Source organism: Leptopilina heterotoma, unplaced genomic scaffold (genome assembly GCF_015476425.1).
Source record: "Leptopilina heterotoma isolate Lh14 unplaced genomic scaffold, ASM1547642v1 Lhet_24, whole genome shotgun sequence".
Taxonomy (NCBI): Eukaryota; Metazoa; Arthropoda; class Insecta; order Hymenoptera; family Figitidae; genus Leptopilina; species Leptopilina heterotoma.
In genome coordinates this window covers 66,501-93,847 of record NW_025110956.1, presented here as the reverse complement: position 1 = coordinate 93,847, position 27,347 = coordinate 66,501, and the positions used below count along the sequence as shown (strand labels likewise).

At 31.2% G+C, this 27,347-nt stretch overlaps 1 protein-coding gene across 1 annotated transcript; it reads right to left on the bottom strand.

Annotated features, from left to right (window-relative positions):
- Positions 1–22,267: 22,267 nt before the first annotated feature.
- Positions 22,268–23,107, bottom strand: LOC122502982. The gene has a single exon (XM_043613358.1). It carries the CDS (start codon positions 23,105–23,107, stop codon positions 22,268–22,270), a length of 840 nt encoding a protein of 279 aa, XP_043469293.1.
- Positions 23,108–27,347: the final 4,240 nt, after the last annotated feature.

Genomic DNA, 27,347 nt, shown 5'->3' with positions numbered 1-27,347 from the left:
TTTCAATAAGCATTATATGAACGGGAGGCGTCGAATTAATAATAATTGTTTACTAATTTTTTGGGTCGTTGATCATGAATCTGAAATGAGTTTTTAATAATTCAAAATGTCGGATTTAATATAGTGGACGGAATTCTTAAATCTTATTTTGTTTTTTTGAAAAAATCCATTCATATAATTTTATAATTATTTATTAGCTTTCGCCCGTCGACGACAGGCATCCTCAGATAATTTTAAACTGAAATTACATACAATTATTAATGAAAGAAATATATTAAAAAATATCTAGAAGAACATAACCTATAACATAACCTATAACTTACCAAGAAGGTTTCTTCCCGGAAATTTACTAAAAATATAATTCAAAAAAACACATCTTAATTTGTCAACAAGGACAAATTTAAAATAAAACATGTTGTTAATAAAAAAAAAAAAAAAAAAAAAAAAAAAAATTACAAACGGAAAAAGAAGAGGAAAGAAAAAACATGTGTTCGCATGCTTGATCCCTCTTGTTCAACTTGTTCAAATATATTGGTGAATTACAGTGATAGTAAGTGAAACTGAAAAGTACCTCTATATATGGTAAGGAAGAAACCCATACAGTAGGTAAATTCAAATTTCAAATAAGCAGTAATCTAAGAAAATTTTTAATACAAAATAAATATATTAGTTAATTAGTACTGAGAATTAACGAATGATAAAACTGATTCAAATTATTTAAATCAGTCTGTTTATTAACAGGGTTTTCGGACTTGAGAATGTGAAACATCTCTCTAAATTTCCTTCGTCTGTAATTTTGTTCGTTACATATGATGTTTGTTGCTTCGAAATTAAGAAGATGGTCATTCTCATGTGCATGAGTAACCAAAGCTGTTTTTCTACTATCATTTCTACAATCCCTCTTATGTTCACTTAGTCTGTCTTTAATATATCTACCAGTCTCACCAATGTAGCAAGCTCCACATTGGCAAGGTACACAATAAACCAAATGCGATTTTAAATCAAAAGAAGTAGGGTCTTTATTTTTTGAAAAAATTTTAAACGGATCCTTATCATAAGAGAAAACGACACCAACATTGTACTCATTAAATAAATTTTTAAAAAAATATTGCAGCTCATTTACGTAAGGCAAAACCGACTACATTAGAGGAAGAAAAAGGTTCTTTGATATTATTATTATTAGCATTGTTATTTAATAAAAATTGGTAACGTAAATTAATATATTTATTTAAAAAGGTTACAGGGTAATTATTTTCAATTAGGATATCGTGAACAAATTTCAAATTATCATTAAAAAATTTTTTATCAGATAGTTTAATGGCTCTGTCCACCAAGCCATAAACAATGGAAATTTTATCTTTAACAGAAACATTAGAATTGTAGTTTAAATATCTACCAGAAAAAGTATCTTTGTGATACTAAAAAATAATAAATAAATAATAAATAATAAATAATAAATAATAAATAATAAATAATAATAAATAATAAATTATAATAAATAATAAATAATAATAATAATAATAATAATAATAATAAATAATAATAATAAATAATAAATAATTATAAAATTATATGAATAGATTTTTTCAAAAAAACAAAATAAGATCTCACTAAAATTACAAATCCAAACAAAATAACATCGTAATATGGAATTCTTAAATCTTTTCCAAATTTCTCCATATTACTTTGTCATGGAAGAAGTATTGTAATACTAAAATTTTTCGAGTTCGATTTTTAGACATATCTGTATGTTAGTTTTTTTCGATTTTTAATTTTGAAAAAAAACGTTTCATGCCCATAACTAAAAAAATGTTAGGACACTAGCCTGGTCATTTTTGTAAAAGTATTTAATATCAATGAGTGCCGGGCTGAAAAAGTTTCCCTTTTATCTAACAAAACAAATACAAAAATAATAAAGTGAATGTGTGAATAATTAATGGACCCAAAAACTGATTGAATGTGAAAAAAGAGATTTTATTGCATTTTTGCAGCAATTTTTAATGTTTCTTTAAAGAAAATAGTTCTTTTTTGTATAGCTATACCAAAAATATAATATATATGTATATAATTATATAAGAGACTTCTTTCCCTAAAATTCTTTTTTTAAATTCAAAAACTGTTGAAGATACGCAATTTTGAATTTTAATATTAATTTTATAAAATTTTGAATATCTCGGAATATTGTTTGTAGATTTTTATAAAATTAACACATTTTTCAGGTAAAAATTTGTAATTTGAAATAAAAATAAAATTAATAAAAAAATTAATTTTTAAATAAAAAATTTTAGGTATATCTCCGGCTGCTACTCTTGAAAAAATTGATTTTCAATAGATGTTTTTCAAATTTTGAGATAATGTTTCTTTGTAAATATTTAAATGTGGTAAATATTTCAAAACTCTTTGCCATGTCAAAAAACGAGATATTGTGGTTGACATTTTTCATTTTTAACATAATAGCATGTAAAAGTTAAAGTTTGAACTTTAATATCTCAAAATTTAGCATCGCAAAGGGTTTTCAAATTTTTACCACATTTAAAGGGCACTTGAAGAGATATTTTCTTAAAATTTAAAGAAATTCTTTGGAAAAACAATTTTTTTAAGAGTAGCAGCCGGAGGATTCAAATTTTTTTTAGCATCGACAAAGATTTTCTATGGTAAAAAGCACAGAAAATTACTAGAGAGCCTTAAAAATTTCCAAAATTGATAAAGAAATTTTCGTTTATCATCAATTTTTCAAAAATTTAGAAACTGTTTGTACCACACTACCACAGGCCGACAGTATTTACAAGAATTAAAGAATAATTTTCCAAAGGTTTCAACGTGATAATTCCAAATTTTTAGCGTCATAGTAGACCCTGCACGTCAGGTTTTCGAGGTATTTTAACCTCCCTGATAGCACGTAATGTTGCAGCAAGCTTGTGGCAAGCTTGCCGCGTAAGATTGCCAATATTGCCGAGCAAGCTTGCGGAAATATTGTGGCAAGCTTCAAATGTCCCACCTACAAGAAGCTTGCCGCGTAAGCTTGCAGCAATATTTCCTTGTAAGCTTGCTGTAATATTGCACGGTAATATTGCCGCAATGTTGCACTGTAAGGTTGTGGTAAGGTTACACGTAAGGTTGTTGTAAGGTTGAGGTGAGGTTGTGGTAAGTTTACAAATTATGGGAAAAAATTAACAAAATAATTAATAATTTAAATAATTAATAAATATTAATTAAAAAAATGAATTTTGTTGCTTTTCTTTATTTTTGAAACCTAACATGAAACAGAACATTTTGAAAACAAATTTGGCGGCACTATGATTCGAACCCGGGATCGACGCGCATAAACCTAATATCCTAACTAACTGAGCTAAGTGGGGAACTGAGGAAGAGAAACTCAATTTTGCTTTTAAGGAGTTAGTTAGCTTCTTGGTGCACCTTAATAGCAAAATTGAGTTTCTCTTCCTCAGTTCCCCACTTAGCTCAGTTATTTAGGATATTAGGTTTATGCGTGTCGATCCCGGGTTCGAATCCCAGTTCCCCCAAGTTTGTTTTCAAAATTTTCTGTTTCATGTTAGGTAGAAAAAATATAGAAGAGCAACAAAATTCATGTTTTTAATTAATATTTATTAATTATTTAAATTATTAATTATTTTGTTAATTTTTTTCCATAATTTGTAAACTTACCACAACCTCACCTCAACCTTACAACAACCTTACGTGTAACCTTACCACAACCTTACAGTGCAACATTGCGGCAATATTACCGAGCAATATTACAGCAAGCTTACAAGGAAATATTGCTGCAAGCTTACGCGGCAAGCTTCTTGTAGGTGGGACATTTGAAGCTTGCCACAATATTTCCGCAAGCTTGCTCGGCAATATTGGCAATCTTACGCGGCAAGCTTGCCACAAGCTTGCTGCAACATTACGTGCTATCTGGGCTAAAAGTGCGAAAGACCAGTTCTTTAACATCAAAACAAACAAACCTTTGATAATAATGAAGAAGAATATTACTACAAACCAGGATATAAATTTCAAATACTTCTGTGTATTTTCGGTAGAACTGAATGCGAATATGATGTCAGATTCACCAAATCGTCTGCCATATACGATGATCCGCTATTTTGAATTTTGAAAATCTGACGACAGTTATACCGAAAATCTGCAGAACCATTTGAAATTTAGATGTTTGTAGTTAAATTTTTCTATATTATCGAAGTTTAGTCTATTTCTACTCAATTTTGGTAGAATTTTCCTAACTCACTAACAAATGAAGATTTTTTAAATATCCGGAATGAAAAAAATCGAAAATTTTTGTCTTTAAATTATTGTATGGCTTTACTGAAACGATACCAAAAAATATTGGATGGGCAAGAACTTTTGGGTTTTTATTCGAAGCTCACCTTGTTGCTGCAGCTAGTCTTTTTTTTCAAAAACTCCAATATCTTCGGAACCAGATGAGTCTTCATCAATTTTGTTTTATTAAATTAAAGGTGAATTCATAAGGATTCCAAATATGTTAATAACACTTCTCAGAGAGGAGTAAATAATAAAAAAAAATTGTTTAAAAATTTTTTTTATTTAAAAACTACTTTTTTTATTAACATTATTTTTATTTTAAAGTACACTTTTTTACCTGAAAAATGTGTAAACTTCATAAAAATCCATAAACAATAGTCCTAGATATTTAAAACTTTATGAAATTAATATTAAAATTCAAAATATCATTAAAATCTCCCTTCTATAACATTATTAAGTTTTTAGGTCTATTAATTATTTATAGATCAACTTAAGCATTTTCGTATTTGTTTCTCTAGGTAAAAAGGAAACTTTTTCTGCCCGGCGCTCAATGATATCACCAGATTAAAAATTATCTTAACAAATCGCGGCCAGGCTATAGGACACCTGTAAATGATTTTCCATAATAATGTAGATTTTTTTATACTATTACAACTATCTTGTAGGGTATTCAAAAATACATTGATTTATCAAAAATTTAATAACTTTTACCATATCTATCAAGCGTTGTTTTTATATTTCGGCGACCTTGATTCATTGGATTGGCCATTTTTAATTTTTCATATCTAATTTCAGATTCATGATTAGCGGCCCTGAAAACTCCCGAGTAACAGTTTTGAAGTAAAGTCCATGAATTTAAAAATGTTGTTTTAGCATTTTATGGTTCCGCCATTTCAAATTTTGAAAATATGGTTTTAGAATTGTAATCAAGGACACTCAAAGCTTTTAAGTTTAACGAAATTAGTACTTTTTGCAAAGGTGTGCTGGATAAATCGTGATGTATCCCATCCTCATTAGGTAATGCAGATAGTTTTAACTATGAATTGGAGGATTCTTCGCTAATTGAAGTTGATTCGAGAAGCTTACTGCTTTTACTGTTTGTGCTGCTTAATGATTCAGCAGAATTGTTTACCCCACTCTCATCCACAAACTCAATTATTTCATTCGCCCCAATGCGAGGTGAACTTGCATTGTCCAAATTAAGCTTTGCTTCTTTTGATGTTGGATCATCATCTGATCGTTTTTGATCATCAAGTACTTTTTGCAAAGATGTGCTGAACAAATCGTGATGTTTCTCATCTTCATTAAGTACTGCTGAGACTTTTAATTCAGAATTGGAGGATTGTTCGGTAATAAAAGTTGATTGGAGAACCTTGCTACTTTCACTGTCTGTGCTAATTAATGATTCCACAGAATTGATTACCCAACTCTCACCAACAAATTTAAGTATTTCAGTCGCACCACTGCGAGGTCAACTTGTATTGTCCAAATTAAGCTTTGCTTTTTTGATGTTAAATCATCATCTGAACGTGTTGGATAATCAAGTACTGTTTGCAAAGGCGTGCTTGACATATCAAGAATGTTAATATCTTTCATCACTAATGACAAACTCTTTAACTCTCTATTTAATAGTGGTTTATCGACAGGAGTTGAATGAATAACATTACTTTCGTCAAAGCAAATGTTATCAAGGGAATCATCAACAATTCAATTATCACTAGTATGTTCTATATTTTCAGAAATTGTATAATTTGACTGAGTTTCAACTTTGTCAGATAATAAATCAGTATTACACATCTTCGCCATGGTAATAGAAACATCTGGTAGCGGTGAAGTCGAAACACCTAAATCATTCATAGAAGAACTCGAAGGCTCTTTGTTTTTTGACTTTAAATAATTGTCTGGTAACTTTTCCAGCACAACATACGCCTTCTTTAATGGTATTGAATTTAAATAATCATTAGAATGATTAGTGTGTCCTGGAATATCACAGATATCGTCAGCCTCTGCATTAACTTCAATTATTTTGTCTAAAAGAATACGTGGTTTCAAAAGATGCAACAATGACACTAATGTTTGAGCTTTTCTTTTTCTTTCAGGTTTTAACCAAGGGAGACTTTCAAGTACACTTTTTCTTGTTTCTCCATAATTCCAAACTAATTCAGTGTCAGGATATATATTTAACTTTGCTTTGAAAAAAACTCGAGGAACTCCATTGATTATTTTCTTAACCGGTTGTAAATTTGGATTGCTGGAATGATTCATTAGTCGGGCTTTATACACAGATTCTTTTGTCGCATTTATACAAGCTTTCTTTCCATTAAATGTAATATACAGGATATAAGAACCCTACTTTTCATTTTCATAGAGAATTTAACGTTTTTTAATTTCACTGTTATCCGTAATCAATTCTCCAATGTATTCAAGTACGATCTTATCTTTTTCAATAAATTTTGTAGTAAATAATGATCGACCTTTTCCTTCTAGGTAGCAAACTACAAAAATACTTTCATCGATGTCTATGCCAGATGCAGACATATTGAATTTCAATTTTAACTTCAGAATCGTGAATAAGCCCAGTATGTATTAACTACAAATTTAAAAAACTGAAAGCAAATATTTCTCCTTTCATGGCTTCCAAAATTTTAGACTCATCCACATAATCAAACAATTGATTCGGTAAACTACTTCGGTAAACTCCTTTTTATGCGAAATGATGTACACCAATTATCCAAATTTACGTATTTAACTGATTTTTGTGAAACTATACAAGTTTTCTTTTAAAAGCATAAAATATTTAAAAATATATTTGATATATTATTACAGAATATTCTTACTGCGACTTACAGCGTGTCACATCATTGGAAAACATTAGTAAAAAAGTATTAAATCTATCTAAAATTTGTTAAAATTCAATAATTTTTTTGTAAAGATTAAAACCGTTCAAAAAAATCTACATAGCTTAAAAAAAAGATCGCACCGATGTCTTATACTCTATTATGTTAACTGTATTTAAAGCGCAAGCTCTTGACGATGCGATAAAAATTACGCCGGAGAAAGAATTTTTACGTTATTTTTCTCATTTTCGCCCTTTGTACAGCGGTTAATTTTATATTTAAAATCAACTATTTTTTTAACGGAGGAAAGGTTTATTGAAAAGTTTAAGTCCTGGAACAAAAAACAAATAAATTTTATAAACCATATACTATAAACTTTGGAAGTAAATAAGAATTTTTTTAATTAGATGTAAACTTTATTTTATATTTTAAACAATTTATTGTTTATTTTTTGGTAAAAAATCAATTAATTTACTTAAAAAATGCTCCAATTTTACAAAAATTGATATTAAAAAAATCCCATATGTGCTTCCAAAGTTTATATTATATATATCATGAAATTTCTTTGCTTTTTGTTTCTCGACTTAAACTTTTATGACTTTCAGTCATAAAAGGAATAGTTGATTTTGACGTTGAAAATTATAGCCGCCATTTTGTTATAAAATTATAAATAACATTTTTTTTCACACTTCAATATGTGTTTAACAAACCCTCCTAAATGAAGTGTTATTTCTTTTTTTATTTTTCCAAAACAAATCATCAAAAGAAGAACATTTTTATGCCCCCAAGAGTAGTGTTACCCCTTAATTAAAAAGCAATTAAAGTTGCAAAATTACGTAAAAATTGTATTTCTGTTAATGTACTTGAGAAGTTAAAAATAACAATTATAATTTGTTTAAAGAATTTTAAATAGTCATGTAGTAGAACTAAAATTACTTGTTTTAGGTAAAATAACAAATATCTATAAAGAAAAGCAGAGTAGTTAGGGAAAAAATATTGATTTTTAGTGATTTTATAGTAAATTCAAGGTCTTATAAAAATAGTAAAGAATAATAATTTTTTAAATAATGAACTGCATGTCCTTCATTGAATATTTATGAAGAATAGTAGAGTAGTTAGGAAAAAAAATATTGCTTTTTAGTGATTTTATAGTAAACTAGCTGTCGTACCCGTCTTCGACTGGTTTCAGTTTCTAACAATACATTTTACAGTGTATCTATCAATCTGGTAAACCGGGAAATAGTCGGGAATTTAATTTGATGGGAAAAAAATAATTAGTTACCATGAACTATTCCTGTAGGAAAATATTACTACTTGAATCAGTAATTGACTTTTTATTATCAAATTAGTAATTTTAAACTAATTCAAATGCAGATCATAATATTTATCTATTTATAGTACTTTAATTGATGTATTAAAAATCAATCAAAAATTTCCATCAGTTTTTGGAGTGATAGTTAAATCTATTTTAAACTAATTGCATCGCAAGTAGCCTACGTTACGACTGCTGAATTATAAAATAAGACCTATATTGTTGGTTGAAAGTAGGGCGCAAATTTAGACTCAGGTCTGTTTTCATAAATATTACATCAATAAAAATTATATCAAAAAGCAATTTTTTAATAACGAATTAATACATTAAAGCTCTTATTAATTTCATTATAAAATTCCCGGTTTGTCATATTCCCAGTTTTTCCCGGTCACATTAAATTCACGGATATTTCCCGTTTTTTACGGCTGGTAGACACACTGTTAAATGTATTAGTAGAAACAAAAACTTATCGAATACGGGTACGAAAGCTAGTAATATAATCTATATTTATATGAAATTAAAAAATAGTATTTTCAAAAGATAAGTAAATTTTTGTTGCCATTTATTTATAGGGGAGACTGGGGTAAGCCCGCGCACAGGGTAAACCCGCTCACTAGCGATTTGACGCTATGAACTCAACTTAAGATGGAAATATTGGTACTGTGAATAGTACTTAACATTCAACTTATATTAACGAACTTTTGTTTAGTTTCATGAATTCAACATAGAATCAGAGACGATCAAATGTTTTTAGAGGTGTCAGAAAAAAACGTATTTTGGATTTTTAAGTTTTTCGATCATTATTTTTAAGTATTAATTTATCTAGCAAATTTTTTTTATTGCCATTGGATGTCCTTCTTCGAAGTACATATATAGTTTTGTCTTATTTTAAAAAGATTTAATTAAATTTATTCTGAAATGTGGGGAATACACTCGGGGTAAAGTCGCTCACGTGAAGTCGGGGTAAAGCCGCTCACTTAGTTTTAAATTTAAAATTTAGAATAAAATAATTTCACGTATTATATTTCAACAATAACACAATTTACGACTTATTAAAACCAAAATTGTAACTACATTTCACTTTCTCTTAATGAAATATAACACTATTTAAATCCATAGTTGTAATTCATGAAATCTATGTTCATTATTTATTAAACCAATTTGTTGTTTATAGAATTGTTTATATAACTCATAAATTATCAATAATAAATCGTACTTAAGACGGGAATAAGACGAACTTTAATATTTAAAAAATAAAACTGTTTCGTCTTGAAAAGATAAAGTGAGCGGGTTTACCCTGAAAAATTGTGATTTCGAAATTTGGTATATGTTTATTAAAAAGTTTCTCTAAGTAAAACTAAAAAAGATAAATCAAAAACTCTTTTTTATTTTTTTAGTAGAAATCATAAGCTTTCAAATGATATAAATTAACTTGGATTTAGAGAATAATTTCCTAGATTTTAGCTGATCTGAAAAAAAGTGGGCGGGTTTACCCCAGTCTCCCCTACCTAGTTAAAATCAAATAAATTTATCCTTAATATGAAACGAGTAGATATGCAAATTAGGTAAAGAGAGTCAGTCTAATGTTGCTTATCCTCGAAAGAGAAAGAAAGCAATAGCGTTAGATTTTCTGCGTTATAAACAGAGACCGATTTATGTTATTTCTATTTGGAAAGAGGAAGAAAGCAATAGCGTTAGATTTTCTGCGTATATATATATAAATAAATATAAAATTTAAAGAGAAACGAAAGGTCTGCTCGAGTACCTGGCCTATTGTTTGAAGGGTTTCTTTCAACCAGTAGGCAGTCTATTGAGTGACCAGAGAGAGAGAGAGAGAGAGAGAGAGAGAGAGAGAGAGAGAGAGAGAGAGAGAGAGAGAGAGAGAGAGAGAGAGAGAGAGTTGGTAGTCTATTTTATACTTGAGTATACATATATACACTGTAAAAAATTTAGGGAGTTAACGGACTCGGGAGTTTGGAGTGAAATTTTTCGAGTTACATATCAACTCCAAAAGAGAGTTAATTTCTAACTCCCTTCATTCAACACCCGCGCGAGTTATTTTTTCATTAGGGAGTTAGCATTTGGGTGTGAAGTTTTAACTCTCTTTATTTAACTCCCCTGGCATTAACTCCCCAATGGGTGCGACTTTTATAGAATCCCCTGGGAAGTTAAAATTTAACTCTCTTTTTTACAGTGTAGTTATAGTTTATTAACAGATTTTCGCATTATATAATACAGAAAAATAAAAGTGCAATGTGAAGAACACTTTTTTTCTCTTTTCAAAATATTAAAAAACGAAAAAAATTTTTGTGATTAAAAATAAGGATAAGGAGGTAAGTTTTTAAAAATTGTGTGAAATACTACTTTTTAGTGATATAAAATGATTTTTCTTTTTTGTAATTAAGAAATGCAAGTAATAAATTAACAACTTTCCCGTCTAAGTCACTAACATTATCTACTTTTTCAACAATTAAACTTGTAAAGAAATTTAAATAACTAGAATCATTCTAAAATTTTCTAGAATCATTTTAAAAATGCTTGATCTCGTCCTTGAGTTTGCCTTGTTTTATTAAAAAATTAATATAATTTCAGAAATACTTTACATGGTTTAATATTTTTTTAATAAATCTTAAACCAGTACCCAGTTCTTTATTATAAAAAAGTTTATATTGTCTTAAACAAAAAAAGAATATTTTTTATTTTAGTTCAAAATTAGAGTCTTGAAGGTAATAAACAGGTGCCATAATAATAAGGTGCCAGTTTTAGAATCATTATAATAATAATATTTATTCGCCAAAATATGACTATCAAATAAACACAATTTAATAGCTTCAACAAGAGCAGTTAAATTGATTTCTTCTGAATCAATTGACTTTTTCCACTTGACATGCCCAAAAATACTAGAAAAAAAATAAAAACAACATTTAAATAGTATGTCTGCAAAGTCGTATTTTTTATGCTGCCCACACTGAGAAAACTGGAGTATTGGACTAAACATCTGGAGGGACAAATCGTTCATATTTGAGAGTTAGCTATTGGATAACAATCTAAATTTTCAAATACACCATTGACAGATATTCGTGCCATTTCCAGGGTTGCTACGGTCATGGAAAACCTTGAAAACCTGGAATTGTCAGGGAATTTTTTCTTGGTCAGGGAAAACCTGGAAAAGTCAGGGAATTTTATAAAATATTTTTTCAAAAATTAATTTCCCGTATGTGAATCGCGTAAATTTCAAAGCACCAATTTGGCAATACTGCCTTTCTTTTCTACTGATATAATTCAGTTTTGAATTTAGCGCTTAAAATTAAAGTCAAGATGATGTTTCTAAATTGTAGTGTCTATTGGTTAAAAATTTTTCTTAGCGCGCATTACATTATGATAAAGCAATTACGTTTTTACGTATACTGAGATGAATCAACACCACATCAACACGGTCAATCCAGTGTTTAAATAATTTTCAGTGTTTTTATGTGTTCCCAATTTAAAAGAGGTAAGTGTTTTATAAGTACATAAATATATAATAAATATTTTTACTTTATTGTCTGAAAATGAAAGTTTTTATTTTCTTGGCATCTGAAATATTATAATGCGACATTTAAGGTTATGTAACAAAGTGAACATGAGGTTTTGTTTTTATAATTCGTGAATGCTTTTAGCATTTAAGATTTATTGATTCTAGATTTGTATTGAATGCCATAAAAATACTTTTTGTTAAAAAATTATGAATTTGTACAAGCTTTGAATTCTTTTAAAATGCAAACATTTTCTTCCTTTACATAAAGAAGTGTAATAAAATTTTTATTGATACTAAATTCGCAAAAACTGATTAACTATCAATATTAATTTGATTTAATTTCGAAAGATCCAGTTGTACATTTTTAAGAAAGAAATATGTTTTAAGTTAAAATTTCTGGTTAAATAATAGTTTACATTTTCTATTTTTGCTTAAAAGTTACCTATGAACCGTCATTTTTATCCAATTTTTTAAACAATAGCTCTTTTTGTTTTTTGAATACAATTTTGTTTTTTTATTTTATTGATAAATATTTTGTTTATAAAATATAAAAAACAAATATTATATTTTTAAAATAATTTTGAAGAAAATTATTTTTTAAAAATTCGACAACAAAAAATTATCTGTTAAAATCTACTTTTCAGTTTGTGATTAATGGGTTTAGTTTAGTTCTTTTAACTAATTTGATAGACAACCTAAATTTTGTTTAATATTTCTTTTAACATAATTATTATTAGTTTATTCTGTGCATAGACTGTGATGCCATCTACAAAAAAAAACGTCATTCCAAGATGACTGGTTGTCAAACCCGAATTACGAAATGTACATTCGACGAGCTACTGATAGTAACCACAAAGCTTCATGTATTCTTTGCCACTCCAGCTTCAGCCTCAGCAATATGGGGAAAAAAGCATTAGATAGCCATATATCGGGAAAAAAACACCAGAAAGCGGTACAAGTGAAAAACAGTAGTCATAACATCCGTTTGTTTGGAGCTGTGGAATCAAATGCACCATCTGATAATAACCAGCAACAGGTATTATGAACAAAATTACTGGATTAAATTACTGTTAACATTAAACTCAATTTAAATAAGCGTTTTTATTGTTAAAAAATGTTTTTATTTTGAGTATTCCTTTTTTTTATCACAGAATCTTGTCGATATTCAAAACAATGGAGGTACAAACAAGGATCCGAATATTTCTAAGGCAGTAGCGAGTAACATAGATGGAAGAGCACCTGCTAAATCGAACGACATATCACAGTACCTGAATAAACAATATGTTATCAAAGCTGAAATTATGTGGACAATGGCCAGTGTTATGTACTATATGTCCATGTCAACTGCCGGAAAATGTACTGAACTTTTTCCTGTCATGTTTCCAAACAGTCCAGAGGCTGCTGGAATGCAGTTAGGTCGAGCAAAAATAGCGTACGTGATTTCTCATGGTTTAGCACCATATTTCTTGGACAACCTTTTAATCAAGGCCAGCGAGAGTGACGCAATAGTCATATATTTTGACGAAAGTTTTAACAAAAGTATTAAATCTACCCAAATAGATTTCGCTATAGGCTTCTGGGATAATGAAACAAATCAGACTTCTATTAGATACTACACGTCATCGTTTCTCGGTCACTGCACAGCTGTTGATCTCTTGAATGCTTTTAAGTCTACGCTCGTACCTTTCATGCTATTGAAACTTTTGAATATTTCCATTGATGGTCCCAATGTGAACCTAAAATTTGTAAATGATCTGAAAATCGATTTAAATTTTGAAAAAAAACCCGGAATCCCTCCAATTTCTCTTCATGGGAACTTGCGGTCTACATACGTGTAATAATGCTTTCAAAGAAGGTGCCAAAGCTACAAAATGGGGGATTGCTGAATTTCTAAGAGCAGTGTTTTATATATTTAAGGATTCCTCTGCGAGAAGAGACGATTACACCAAATATTCAGGTTCTGAAGAGTTTGGTCTCAAATTTTGTCCCGTTAGATGGCTCTGCAATAGAGAGGCTGCTGAAAGAGCACTGAAAATTCTTCCTAATTTGAAAAATTATGTGGAAGGAGTTTCTAAAAGCAACAAGAACAAGAGTATTAAGGCTGGGAGTTACCAGACTTTGAAAAATTGTCTAGAGGACAAACTGCTTGCCGCCAAGCTTGCTTTTTTTGGCTATGTAGCTTCAACTTTGGAACCCTTTTTAACGGAATTTCAAACGGAAGCACCTATGGCCCCCTTGCTTTTTTCGTCGCTTCATGGAGTAGTTTTGGATTTAATAAAGATATTCGTAAAAAAAGAAGTGCTTGTGAAGTCAACAAATATCGCTAAAATAAATCTCGATGATTCAGAAAACTTGAGAGTAGCTGCGAATATTAATTTAGAAGACAGTTTTTCTGTGAATACAGAGCTCAAGAAGGCAAAAACCGCATCTGATAAGGAAAAATTGATCTTTAAAAATGACTGTAGGACATTTTTGAAATGTCTGTGCAAAAAACTAATAGAAAAATCTCCTCTGAAATATGAATTGTGCAAGGGCATATCTTGCTGTGATCCATCGGTGATTGTCAATTGCTCAAGTTCAACCGTATCCAGGCGGCTAGATTCATCGCTTTCATGTTTTGCGAAAGGAAACTGGCTAAGTGTAAAAGAGTGTGACAAGATTAAGAAAGAATTTGTAACTCTTGCTGCGAAACGTAATGTAAGGGATAGTTGTAAAGATTATAAAAGGTCCGAACGTCTTGACACATTTTGGATGACAATTTTAAATTTTAACGATTCCTCACTCGAGATAAAGAAGTTTTTGAAGTTAGTCCTCCTTCTTAGCCACGGCAATGCTTTCGTAGAAAGGGGGTTTAGTGTAAACAAGGAAATGGTAATTGAAAATCAAAAAAAGAGTTCGTTAATTGCACTGCGACAAGTCTATGATTGAATTGTCGCGGAAGGTGGTCTCACGAATGTAAGCATAACGTCAAAAATGATTGATCGCGTACAGTTTTCCCGACGAGATTATATGAATGCACTAAAAAAAGAGAAGAAACAGACTGCAAATGATCGTGAAGAGGACTTGAAGAAAAAGAGTTTAAGTGAGAAGTTAAAAGATCTTCAGGAGAAGAAAAGAAGTATTGCACTTGAACATAAGACAAAAACGGATTCAATTAATGATGAAATTGATGCTTTATGCATGCAATTGAAGTAAACGATTCTTTATATTAATAACTGTTATATCGATGTCTTTAAATATTTATCAAACTCTAATAAGTGTTCACTATTTGATATAATGTAAGTTATCTCACTGAGACTGATTAGTTTTGCTCTAGTACTAGTGTAAGTGGAATATATTTTTGTTATGAAGGTTGAAATGTCTCACTACAACTGATTAGTTCTAATACAAATTGATATTATATTTTGTATTCAAATTATTATGTTCAGACTCATTAAAAGTTGTTTCCAAAGATTCCTAATAAAATTAAACTTTCGAATGTATTCAATTTTTCATTTTTATTCTCACTCCTAATTTAAAAAAAACTCCATTAACTAATTCTTCAAGTTATATTAAAAAAATTTGTTAATTAATAATCTTATAAATGTTTTATTGAAAATATCGTTCAATTTTTTTATATAGTAACATATAAGCTAAAACTTTATTACAACAATTTTATATTTGGTCAGGGAATTTTAAGAAAAATAGTCTGGAAAACCTGGAAAAGTCAGGGAATTTTGTAAACCGTAGCAACCCTGCATTTCTCTTGGAGGGAAAATGAGTTTATAACAGAGGGACAAATTAACCATCTTGAGAAATCCCTTCCTTATCCGGCGCGAAATGAATAAATATGGCAACCTAACCCCTAAATTAAATACATAAAATGTCAGAAAAATAATTTCGCGCGCATCAGACCGTACACATTTTCTGCGCAACTTTTAACCCTCAGATATAATGGGAGAGAATATACAAGTAGATTTCCATTATCAATTCAAAATTTATTTTAGAAGGACTATTTAACTCTCTTCATAAGCAAAGGAAACATACACTTTTTGAACCTCTGAATTTGACTCTCCAGTTTTCTCAGTGCAGATGGGTGTTGACACCGTCTTACAACTGGTGATATGCTGTGTCTCACACCCAGAAATTGGCGCTATTTTGAAAAAGGAAAATTAAATTATTTTCAACCGTAGATTGGAACAATGCAATATTGCATCACAAAATATAAGGAAAACACTAAAAGAAAATGCATTACACTTACCTTTTCCAATTAATTAACTTTGAAAAAAGTACTTTGCTTTTATTGAAAAAACGCTTTTTAGTCGATTATCACACACAGTGTTGGTATTTAACAAAAACAGTTTATATATCCGCTTCGGCGTACACGAAAAAGTTGGCTCATATAAAAAGAAATGTTTTTATATAAACCAATCGGCTTTTTAATATTGCATGTTAAAAAAAATTGACTGTCTCACAACTGGAGGTGTCTCACAACTGGAGACTCTCCCCTAAATATCAATTTTTAATACTATTTTTTAAAATGCTTTTTTCTCAAAACAGGATTTTTAAAATTGCCGTGCAATGTAGCTCAAAAAGTTATTGACCGATTTTAAAATGAAAAATTGGAAATTGTTCGTTATTAAGTTTATTATTAAGTGAACTAAACTTGAAAAGAAAAAAAAATTTTTAGTACCTTTTTTAAAATAAAAAAGTTGCAAAAAAGTAGGCACAAAATCGAATTTTTTTGTAAAGTAGTGTCGATTTTTAATATTTTCACTTAAAAGTTAGTTCACTTAATAATAAAATATTTATAAAATATGAATAAACTTGATTTTTTGCTTTCGGACAAAATTTGTGGGCTCAGGACTGCACGGCAGTCATGAACTCCGGCGGAGCAGCTCTATATGCAATAGCTCCTAATTTGGAAGATTTTTGATATAAACGCTTATAAAAAATATGAGTTACAGTTAAATATATGAACAACATAGTAGAAATGTTTTATTTCATTCAAAAAAATTCTTACTTTAAAAAAAAATTCGCGAAAAACGGCAAAAAACATTTTATATTGTAAATGTTTTGAAACAGACAATTTTTGTTTTAGCTTGATACTTTTTTAACTAGAAATGGCCAAGCATTGAAGTTAGGATAATACATAAAATTCTGTCATGTTTGGCTTTTTTATTTACATATTTACTTGTAGATTTTAATGTTAAATACTATTAGCATAAATTAATACTATTAACATTAATTGTATTAAAATAAACTGAATGCTTATTTCAGCTTTATCTAAAGAACATTAAAACATGTAAAGTATTTCCAAAATTATATTAATTTTATTAAACAAGACAAAGTCAAGAAATTTTTTAATGATTTTGGAAAGTTAATTAAATTTTACTTTTAAGTTTAATTTTTAAATACTTATATTGAGTTTTAGTGTCTTAGACAGGAAAAATGTTAATTAATACATTTTGCAAAATGAAAAAATTATTTATAGCACTAAAATGTAGCATTTACATAATTTTTGCAGATAGTGTACAATTAATTAAAATTGATTTAATAAATGGTAATAAATCATTAAATAGAGAATAATTTAATCCCAACAAAAACATCTTTGATGTTTTAATATAATGGCTTTTGACCCAATAAGGAAAAAAAAAATTTTTTCCAATAAGGGAAACTTTTTCAAAAAAAAAATTGTATTGTTAAAGTAATTTGGTGTTAAAGTTTTAGATCATTTTATTTTCATGTTATTATTACTTTGAAACAAATAAAGAAACCACTGCCAAGTTGTATATTTTTTATAATTTTGGTGCGCTCATTTCATGAACACTTTGCTTCCTCATAGAGATAATAATAATAATAGGAAAATATATGAATAACTTTTTATAAATATGGTAAAAGTGATTGAATCTTAGGTCAATCAATGTATTTTTAAATACTCTACAATATAGTTATAATAGTTTAATAGTTAAACAAAAATTTTCAAACAAAAAAGTTGAGAAAATGTCATTTTCCACAATTTTTGGTTTTTAAAATACCAATAATTTCGAAATTTATTATCGAATTAGGTTCAAAAATAAGTCAATCGAATCGTTTTATAATGCTCTACAAGTTGGTAACGATAATTTTAAGATTACTTCTACATTTTTTAACAAAATTTTCAAAAAAATATTTTTTTCTAAAATTTATGATGTTTAAAAGTTTAATATCTCCGGTAATATGGACGAAAAATGTTCAATTAGAACTCAAAAGATCCGTTTAAAAAAACTCTACAAAATTATGGAAAAACATTTATAGGTGTCCTAACATTTTTTTTAAAGTTATGGGCAAAAAACGTGTTTTTGGAAAATTAAAAATCCAAAAAAAATTTAGTTAAACTTTATTAATCTATCACAAAGTACGCTCACTTTATGTCCGCAACTCCTGAGGTCAAATAACATAAAGATATATCAAAAAATCGAACTCGAAAAATTTTGGTATTACAATACTTCCTCTATGAGGAAGTAATAATTAAGTAATTTTTTTTAATTAAAGCTTAAAGTCTATACTTTAATGATAAAATAAAGGGATTGTGGGAGAAAGGAGTGTGGTGAACAATAAATATGACGCAAATATTTAACTTTAAAAAATAACAATAAAAAGATATTTATTCAATAATAATTTATTCGATCAGTCGAGGCTGGGTAGAAACGAAAAGCACAACTCGAAAGCCCAAGCCAAACTGATTTTACAAAGATGGCAAAAATGCATTTTTGCCCAAAAAGGTAGTAGACAATAATTTGTAAAAATTAATGGTGGGAGGTAAGGAGATGTTTTTGTAAAGAGTATATATTTTTCTTAAACATGAAAAAAATGTATACCTAAATCGGTAAATTGTCGCCCGAGCGTTAATCCAGGTAGAAAAGCAATTAAATTCTAGACGTCCGATATACAGTAATAAAACCCTACCGTAAAATGTGCAAAACATCTGCTGGGTTGAATGAAATAGAAAGTTTTAGGAAAAGAAAATTGAATAGAAATCATAAATTTATTCCAACAATATTACCCTAAAAACTTAAGTAAATAAACGGTTAAAATATCTCATCCGCCACATTACCCCCTCACCAGTGATAGCGATATAATATAAAAATAAGTATTATTTAATACAGAAATGATGTTACAAGAATCAAAAATATTACAATGTAAATTGAAACATACATGCATACTTTTTACATTATTACATGACACATCACACATCGTAGACAGAAAACGTACAATTCTAATTAAATCCTGCTTGCAAACGATCAGGAAAACGCACAGATGTTTTTGAACGAGAAGAAAATTCTTTAGCTTGACGAGGTTTATCGTCGTCATTCGAAATAGGGTTTTCCCGTATGTCAATGGTTTTCTCGTCATCTGTTAGAGTGAAAGCGGGCTTTAGTCTATTAATAGAAACTGTAACATTTTTATCGTTAATTGATATGACAAAAGTTTTGTCTCCTCTTTTTATTACTTTATACGGCCCATCGTAGGGTGGATATAAAATACTTTTAACTGCATCGTGACGTAAGAAAACATAAGGCGTTTTGTCAAGATCTTTAAAAATGAAAATGTTTTGTTTACCGTGTCGTGAGACAGGTTTTGGTCGCAAATTACGAATTTGTTTACGTAATTCCTTACTAAAATCAGAATTTGCTTCTCGTTCAGATGGCAAGAAAAACTCAGCGGGGAGTCTAATATTCGAGCCATAGACTATTTCCACGGTAGTTGCTTTTAAATCGTCTTTTATTGCAGTTCGAATACCTAATAGAACAATAGGTAACATAGCAACCCAATTGTCATTTTCGTGACATCTTATTGATGTTTTTAATTCTCTATGCAATCTCTCTACCATACCGTTGGATTGAAGGTGGTAAGATGTGGTACGCAAATGCTGTGATCCTAACATTTTACATAGTTCTTTAAACAGTTCAGATTCAAATTGTCTTCCCTGATCGGATGTTATTCTAAGGGGGACACCAAATCGAGCAATCCAGGTAGAGAGAAATGCTTCTGCGACTGTATGGGCTTCCATATCTGCCAAAGGGATCGCTTCAGGCCAACGAGTAAAACGGTCAACGCAGGTAAGACAGTACCTGAATCCCTGACAATTAGGCATTGAAATTAAATCGATATGAACGTGCTCAAATCTTCCCGACAAATTATTAAATTGATTAATTGGTGCAGAAACATGTCGCGTGATTTTATTTCGTTGACATGTTATACATTGTCGAGCCCAATTTCTGCAGTCTTTGTTTATGAAAGGCCATACAAAACGCTTAATTATTGAATTCTGTGTGGCTTTTATTCCCGGATGAGAAAGTCCATGCACAGAATGGAAAATTGATTTTCGCAGTGATTTCGGAACGTATGGTCTTACAACGTCGTTAGAAACATCGCAGAAAATGAATGCATTTTGATCCGGAAAATTAATTTTTTTTCAGTTTAAGAGAATTTTTCGAAGACAATATATCTTTTAATTCATTGTCGCAATTTTGTTCCGTTTCAAGAGATTTATGACCGATACTTTCCGAAATATCTTTAATTCGTGATAAAGCATCGGCAACGCAATTTTCTGATCCTTTAATGTGTCTTATATCGGTTGTAAATTGACCGATGTAATCCAAATGTCGAAATTGACGCGGAGAACATTTCTCTTATTTTTGTTGAAAAGCATACACGAGAGGTTTGTGATCCGTAAAAATTGTAAAAGTTCTACCTTCTACGTGATGTTTGAATTTTTTAACACCTGTAAAAATTGCAAGTAATTCCCGATCATACGCGCTGTATTTTTGTTGAGCAGTTGATAAAGTTTTTGTATAAAACGCGAGCGGTTGCCAAGCTTTATCAACAAATTGTTGCAAAACTGCACCGATTGCGTAATCGGATGCGTCGACAACAATGCTTATTTTCGCGCCGGGTACAGGATGTGCAAGCAAAGCAGCATTTGCTAGAGCTTTTTTCGATTCGTCGAAAGCAATTTCTGCAACATTATTCCAAGGTACCGGAGTTTTTCCCGATTTTACACCTTTTAACAGATTATTTAAGGGCTGTAAAATTTTTGCGGCCTGCGGAACAAATCGACGGTAGAAATTAAACATTCCTAAATAGCAACGTAATTGTTTAATTGTCGATGGTTTTGGAAAATTCGTTATCGCTTCAACTCTTTCTTTTAAAGGCATAATACCCGTAGAATTTACAGTATAACCGAGAAAAGTTATTTCTGAAACACCGAAAACACATTTTGTTGGATTAATCACAACACCGTAATCGTTTAATCGTTTAAATAAAATATTTAAATGTTCATAATGTTGTTCCTCATTTTCCGAAGCGATTAAAAAATCATCGATAAAAGCATAAACAAAATCTAAACCTCGTGTAATTTCGTCGACAAATCTTTGAGACGTTTGTGCAGCATTACGTAAACCGAACATTGTATTTAAAGCTTCGAATAATCCAAAAGGTGTTATCGCTGTTTTTTCAATATTTTCGGGCGGACCGGGATCTGGTGATACGCTCTCACCAGATCAATTTTGGAAAAAATTTTCTTACCGTGCAGCTGTTGTGCGAAATCTTCGATGTGAGGAGGGGTGTACCTGTCAGGAATCGTGCGAGCGTTGACAGCACGATAGTCTCCGCATGGTCGTATACCTCCGTCCTTTTTTGGCACTATATGCAAAGGTGAGCACCACGATGCCTTTGATGGTCGCAATGTTCCCTGTTCGACCAAAAGTGAAAATTCCGCCTTTGCGATTTTTAATCGGTCCGGAGGTAGTCGTCGAGGCCTGCAATGTACAGGCGGTCCGGGAGTAGTTTTTATGTGATGAACTACATTATGTTTTAAAAATTTTTTATTGAACACTGGTGGGCGAGTAAGGTCAGGATATTTACTCAGTAGTTGATGATAAACACTGTCACCCACGATTGTTTTAATCGAGAAAACTTCACTATTTGCCAAACAACCCGCGGTAGAGAGTTTTGTCACAGAATCTATTAGTCTTTTGTTTTGTGGATCAATTAATAAACCATAATATGATAAAAAGTTCATTCCGATAATTGGTTTATTAACATCCGCGACCACAAAACTCCACTTAAAATTTCTGCGCAAAGAAAAATCGAGATCGAGTGCAATTGTACCGTATGTAGAGATCGGTGTGCCGTTTGCTGCAAAAAGTTCATATTCGCATTTTTGCACTTTTCCGCGAATTTTGTTTCGCGGATAAACACATAAATCGGCACCAGTATCAATTAAAAAAGAATCTTTTGTGTTTCGGTCAGACACAAATATGCGGCGTGACTCAAAACCGCTTCCGGTTGCCGCGTTTATTGATGGTTTTGATCGTTTCCCGATTTCCACGCACATGGATCACGCCACTTTGTTGCTTTTTCTTTGTAATGAAAATGGTACCAGCAAAATCGTCCATCTTCTTTGTACTCACTTTTTCGTCCCGGAGTGGAACTGCGGTTCCGACTTTTACTGCGGTTCCGCGCGCGGTTTTCGTTCCGCTCGCGTCCGAGGGATAACGCGGAAATCTCTTCGCGTAATTTTCTAATTTCGTCCTTCCAACTAGAAAAATCGTCATCTTTTTTAATTTCCGCAATCCGTCCCGCATTCCGCGGTATTTCATGTACGCGATCTGCGGTATCAATTAATGAGCTTACATCTGCGATATTAGACGCGGCTAGAACACGTTGGATATCTGTCGGCAAACGATTTTTCCATAAAGTCAAAATAAATTCTTCCGGAACGGAAGTCGTTGCGAGTTTTTTTAAATCGCGGAAAAACTGTGACGGTTTTCGATCACCAATTTCTTCGTTTTCCAGCAGTCGTCTCACTCGCGACGAATCTGAATCCGAGAGTCTTTTTATTAATACCTTTTTTAAACATTCATATTTCTTCTCATCTGGAGGTGAAATAATAATGTCCTCCACTTGTTCCACGTATTTTTTACCAAAATTAGCAATTGTGATATTAAATTTTGTATCGTCTTTTGAAATACGCGACGTAGCGAATTGCGCTTCTAAAAGTCTAAACCAAAGCTCTATTTTATTTGGCCAAAACTGCTGAATGCGTAAATTTCCCGAACTCACAACACTAATGTCCACTTCACCCTTACCGTCGTTATCTCCGGGTGAATTGTTTTTTTCTTCTGTATCAGACATTTTCTTTTTTGACAAATATCGATTTCACGAGAAGAAAACTTATCACTCACACTAATTTAACCACTTTTTTTAAAACGGGGTCACCAATTTGTGGGAGAAAGGAGTGTGGTGAACAATAAATATGACGCAAATATTTAACTTTAAAAAATAACAATAAAAAGATATTTATTCAATAATAATTTATTCGATCAGTTGAGGCTGGGTAGAAACGAAAAGCACAACTCGAAAGCCCAAGCCAAACTGATTTTACAAAGATGGCAAAAATGCATTTTTGCCCAAAAAGGTAGTAGACAATAATTTGTAAAAATTAATGGTGGGAGGTAAGGAGATGTTTTTGTAAAGAGTATACATTTTTCTTAAACATGAAAAAAATGTATACCTAAATCGGTAAATTGTCGCCCGAGCGTTAATCCGGGTAGAAAAGCAATTAAATTCTAGACGGCCGATATACAGTAATAAAACTCTACCGTAAAATGTGCAAAACATCTGCTGGGTTGAATGAAATAGAAAGTTTTAGGAAAAGAAAATTGAATAGAAAATCATAAATTTATTCCAACAATATTACCCTAAAAACTTAAGTAAATAAACGGTTAAAATATCTCATCCGCCACAGGATTGTTAAAAAATGAAATTTTAAAATTGTTATTAACAATTCTTTAAAACAATTGCAAATTCAAGAATGTTCTCAATATTTTGGGAAAATTAAATTACCCTGTATTGATGTGCAAAACTCCAAGTATTAATTTAAAAAAATTTCGCCTGTATTTTGGGAGAAAAATCTACACAATTTCTGTAATATAGAAGGTTACTGATTTTTCTCTTTTTAAATTAATCCTTGGAGTTTGTACATAATTTTTCAAGTCATTTAATCAATATTTTATTTAGACATTTTTAAAAAATGATAATTTTCAATGTTTTACAAAAATTTTAATGACTTCTAAAATACTGAATGCTTTTTAATGATTTTAGGCTTATTTTAAAGGTGATTTTCTCCAGAATGAGAATTTTTTATAGGCATTAACGTGTAATTTTTTATAGAAAATTCAATTCGTCAAACTTAGATTAAAAAAATTAAAAATTTTTTAAACAATCTTATTAACAGAAAAATAATTATTAAAATATAAACATATGTTTTTATTAAATTAAGATTTAATGTAAGGTTACATTAAGGTTTTATTTTGTGTGTCAAAGGACCAGGAGTGGCGCGCAACGCGCGCCCTTTTGGTTCTAGTATTTAATGAGAAAAGATAAACCGAGAAAATTTTGGACAAAACCGGAAATTTTGTTAAACAAAAATAGACACCGTGTTTAACTTTTGTATTTACATTGCTCAAAACATCTCTAAAATTTAAATCTAGAATTAAAAGAACAAAACTTTTTAACATCAAAGTTTGTACCCAGTAGCCTAATGCTTGTATCGTATTGGCGATTCAAACAGCTAAACTAGCGCATCTGGTGGCCGACTTGGAACTACCGCTGGTGTGACTCTATGCGTATACCGCGTATACTACTCTAACGTACTCCACGTGTTTACATTTGTTTTGACAGTCCACTTTGGTTTCGATTTATTTATTTTGTTCGCTTGAATTGTTTTTTTTTAAACATTTTTAATGTAATTACACAAGTGTGCATAACAATTTATAATTATGCATGAGCACAAATATACGCGCTCAGAAGCAAAAAAAAGAGAATGACACAATTGCTGCGTTTCCCAGTGTTCAACATTAAAAAATAGTGAAAACCATCTGCACAGGATACCGCTTGACATTTCAAGACGCTAGCAATGGATTGCAGCTATAAAAACGTGGAAAAAAGTAAATATTGTTAATATGAGAGTTTGGGTAGAAAGAAAGTAGTTATGCTAAAAAAAGGGTAGTTACCGTGTAACAACGCAGAAGAGGGACTCTTCTGTATATTACCGGCGATCGGGCACGTCTCGAGGACCAGTCGTACGTTGTTAAGTAAACGCAGAAGACGGACTCTTCCTTAAGTTACGAGCAACGCAGAGACTCCTCGAGCAAATTTCACCCTTAGCAACTGCGTGGTCTACTAGTTTGTTTTTTATTTGGGGGTAGTGTGGAAAAGAAAGAAGAATAGGGAAAAGGAGGGAGTAATGGGCAAAAATAACTACACTTTAAGTTAAAATAAATAAGAAAAATATATTCTGAAACCCCCTGATTTCCCGTACAATATTTGGCAATGCTTTGGCGTCAAACGAATTGTAGTCTAAGTGGGCCGTTACATAGGCGACCCTGAAGTTAGATCGATGATATCGGGGTCGATGTTATCACAAGAACCCCAGAGGGATTTCCGAGGTAATGGACAATCGGCAGAAAAAAATTCCACCTAAGTTATTCGCGGGCCCTTACCAGGAACTCGGTGGGTGAGTCGTCGAGATGGACGAAGCGCCAGCAGAAGCACACGGGCGGGCGTATACCAGTCGTGGGCCGGTTGCTGGCGGAGTTGGGCAGATCGAAGGCAGTTGGTTGGGACGGTGGTACACAGGTACGTTCGACGGGCTTACGATTCTTAGGCGTGAGCACCAACGGTGGTGATGGAGCAACGTAGTCAGCTCTCTCTAGTTCTTGAAACAGATCCTCCATGGAATTAGTCCAAAGTTGACGCAAGAGATGTCACGGCGTTGGCAAGTAATTGTCTCCATATTGAGGACTAGACTCGACAGGAAGGAGTTCGTACAGAGGAAGAAGGTTAACCTGGTTCGAGAGTCTGGACTCTCGCTTTGCCAGTTGTTGGGCCTTTTTCGCCTGTTTACGAGCTAGCCCACGAAGCCTTTTCTTTTCCTGCTGGGCCCTACTTATACAGCGTGAAGTTGGACCCTTGGACGAACGATGGGACGAGTGTTAGATAGGCGGTCTCCCGTAGTACGAAATCGCGGAAGCGAGACTCTTCCGTTAATTCGGCGGACCGCGGGGAGACGACTCGATCTGTAGCGTACACGCAGTGGCGACTATTTTCAGAAGAGTGACTCTTCTGCATACCGCGTCTCTACGGATACGTACCGTACGAGTATCACTTCGTCGTCCAACCTTGCAGAAGAGAGATTCATCCGTACAGTTGGATGACAAGGCGAGACACCTATCAGCGCCTTCTCGGTTTACGATGTTCGGAAAAGGGACTCTTCCGTATCGGTAATACCGGAGAAGGGGTAAAGCAGTACTAAGTATGAATGCAGCAAGACCCAAAAAACGTCGAGTGAGGTGAGGAACACTTCAGACTCGGCAAAAGGGATAAAAAAGACTCTGGTGAATTGAGTTGCAAAGAACTTTATTCGTTAGAGGAGAGGATCAACATCGAGTGCAAGTGAGTGATCGACTGACTGGATGGTCTCGCACCCCCGCCTTTTATAGAGGTAATGAGGCATGTCGGATGAATACATCTGTGATTTATGGTTTGTTTGATTCAAAATCAAACATATATCGTTGCAGTATAGTTTTATTCAACTTTTGACCTCCTAATTATGAGAAAACTGCAAATCTTCCATGTAAAGGTCATTATCGGGTCATGAACAAATTTTCAGCATATTTTGTACTTTCTTATGAAAATCCTAATGAAAAACAGCAACTATTTATGCTTAAATGTCTACAATAATGCTTTTAAAACAAAAAAAATAATTTTATGAAGAAATCCGTGTCTTTTATGGAAAGAAAAATTATCTAACAAGACACCCGGTATATAAAAATAAACAAAACGTTGTTTATCAGGTTCACTGCATAGACTTATATATATTGGACCCAATAATTCCCAGCCAACAATATATACTATAAATAAAAATAAGTTATTCAATTTTAAAATATTCTATTTAAGAAAAACGTCTTTTAATACAAAAAAGGTAACTTAATGTCGTCTAACAAATGTTACATTTATTTGTTTCGCAAAAAATATTCACTGAATAAACGATACAGGCAATATCAGGTCCAATATATTCACATAAAGATTACTTTTGGGTCAGATGTATCCAAATATAAATTCTTATGACGCTCTGCACTTAGAATCAATCGTCAACTAACTATTAACGTATTGTACAAATTCAACGCCTTGCGCAATTTGAAGTTGAGCAACACGTGCTTAAAAAATAATTTATATGATCTACAAAAACCCATTTCAAAAAATTGATACGTTTTTGTAACCAACCATTATAACTCAATATTGTTCAGTGGAATAAAAGTGACATAAATAAAGAGTTTACAGATTTAATTATAACACACCATCATCATTAGCA

Coding starts and splice junctions, on each gene's coding strand:
- LOC122502982 (XM_043613358.1), bottom strand. CDS start 23,107: ATGTCTGATACAGAAGAAAAAAACAATTCACCCGGAGATAACGACGGT.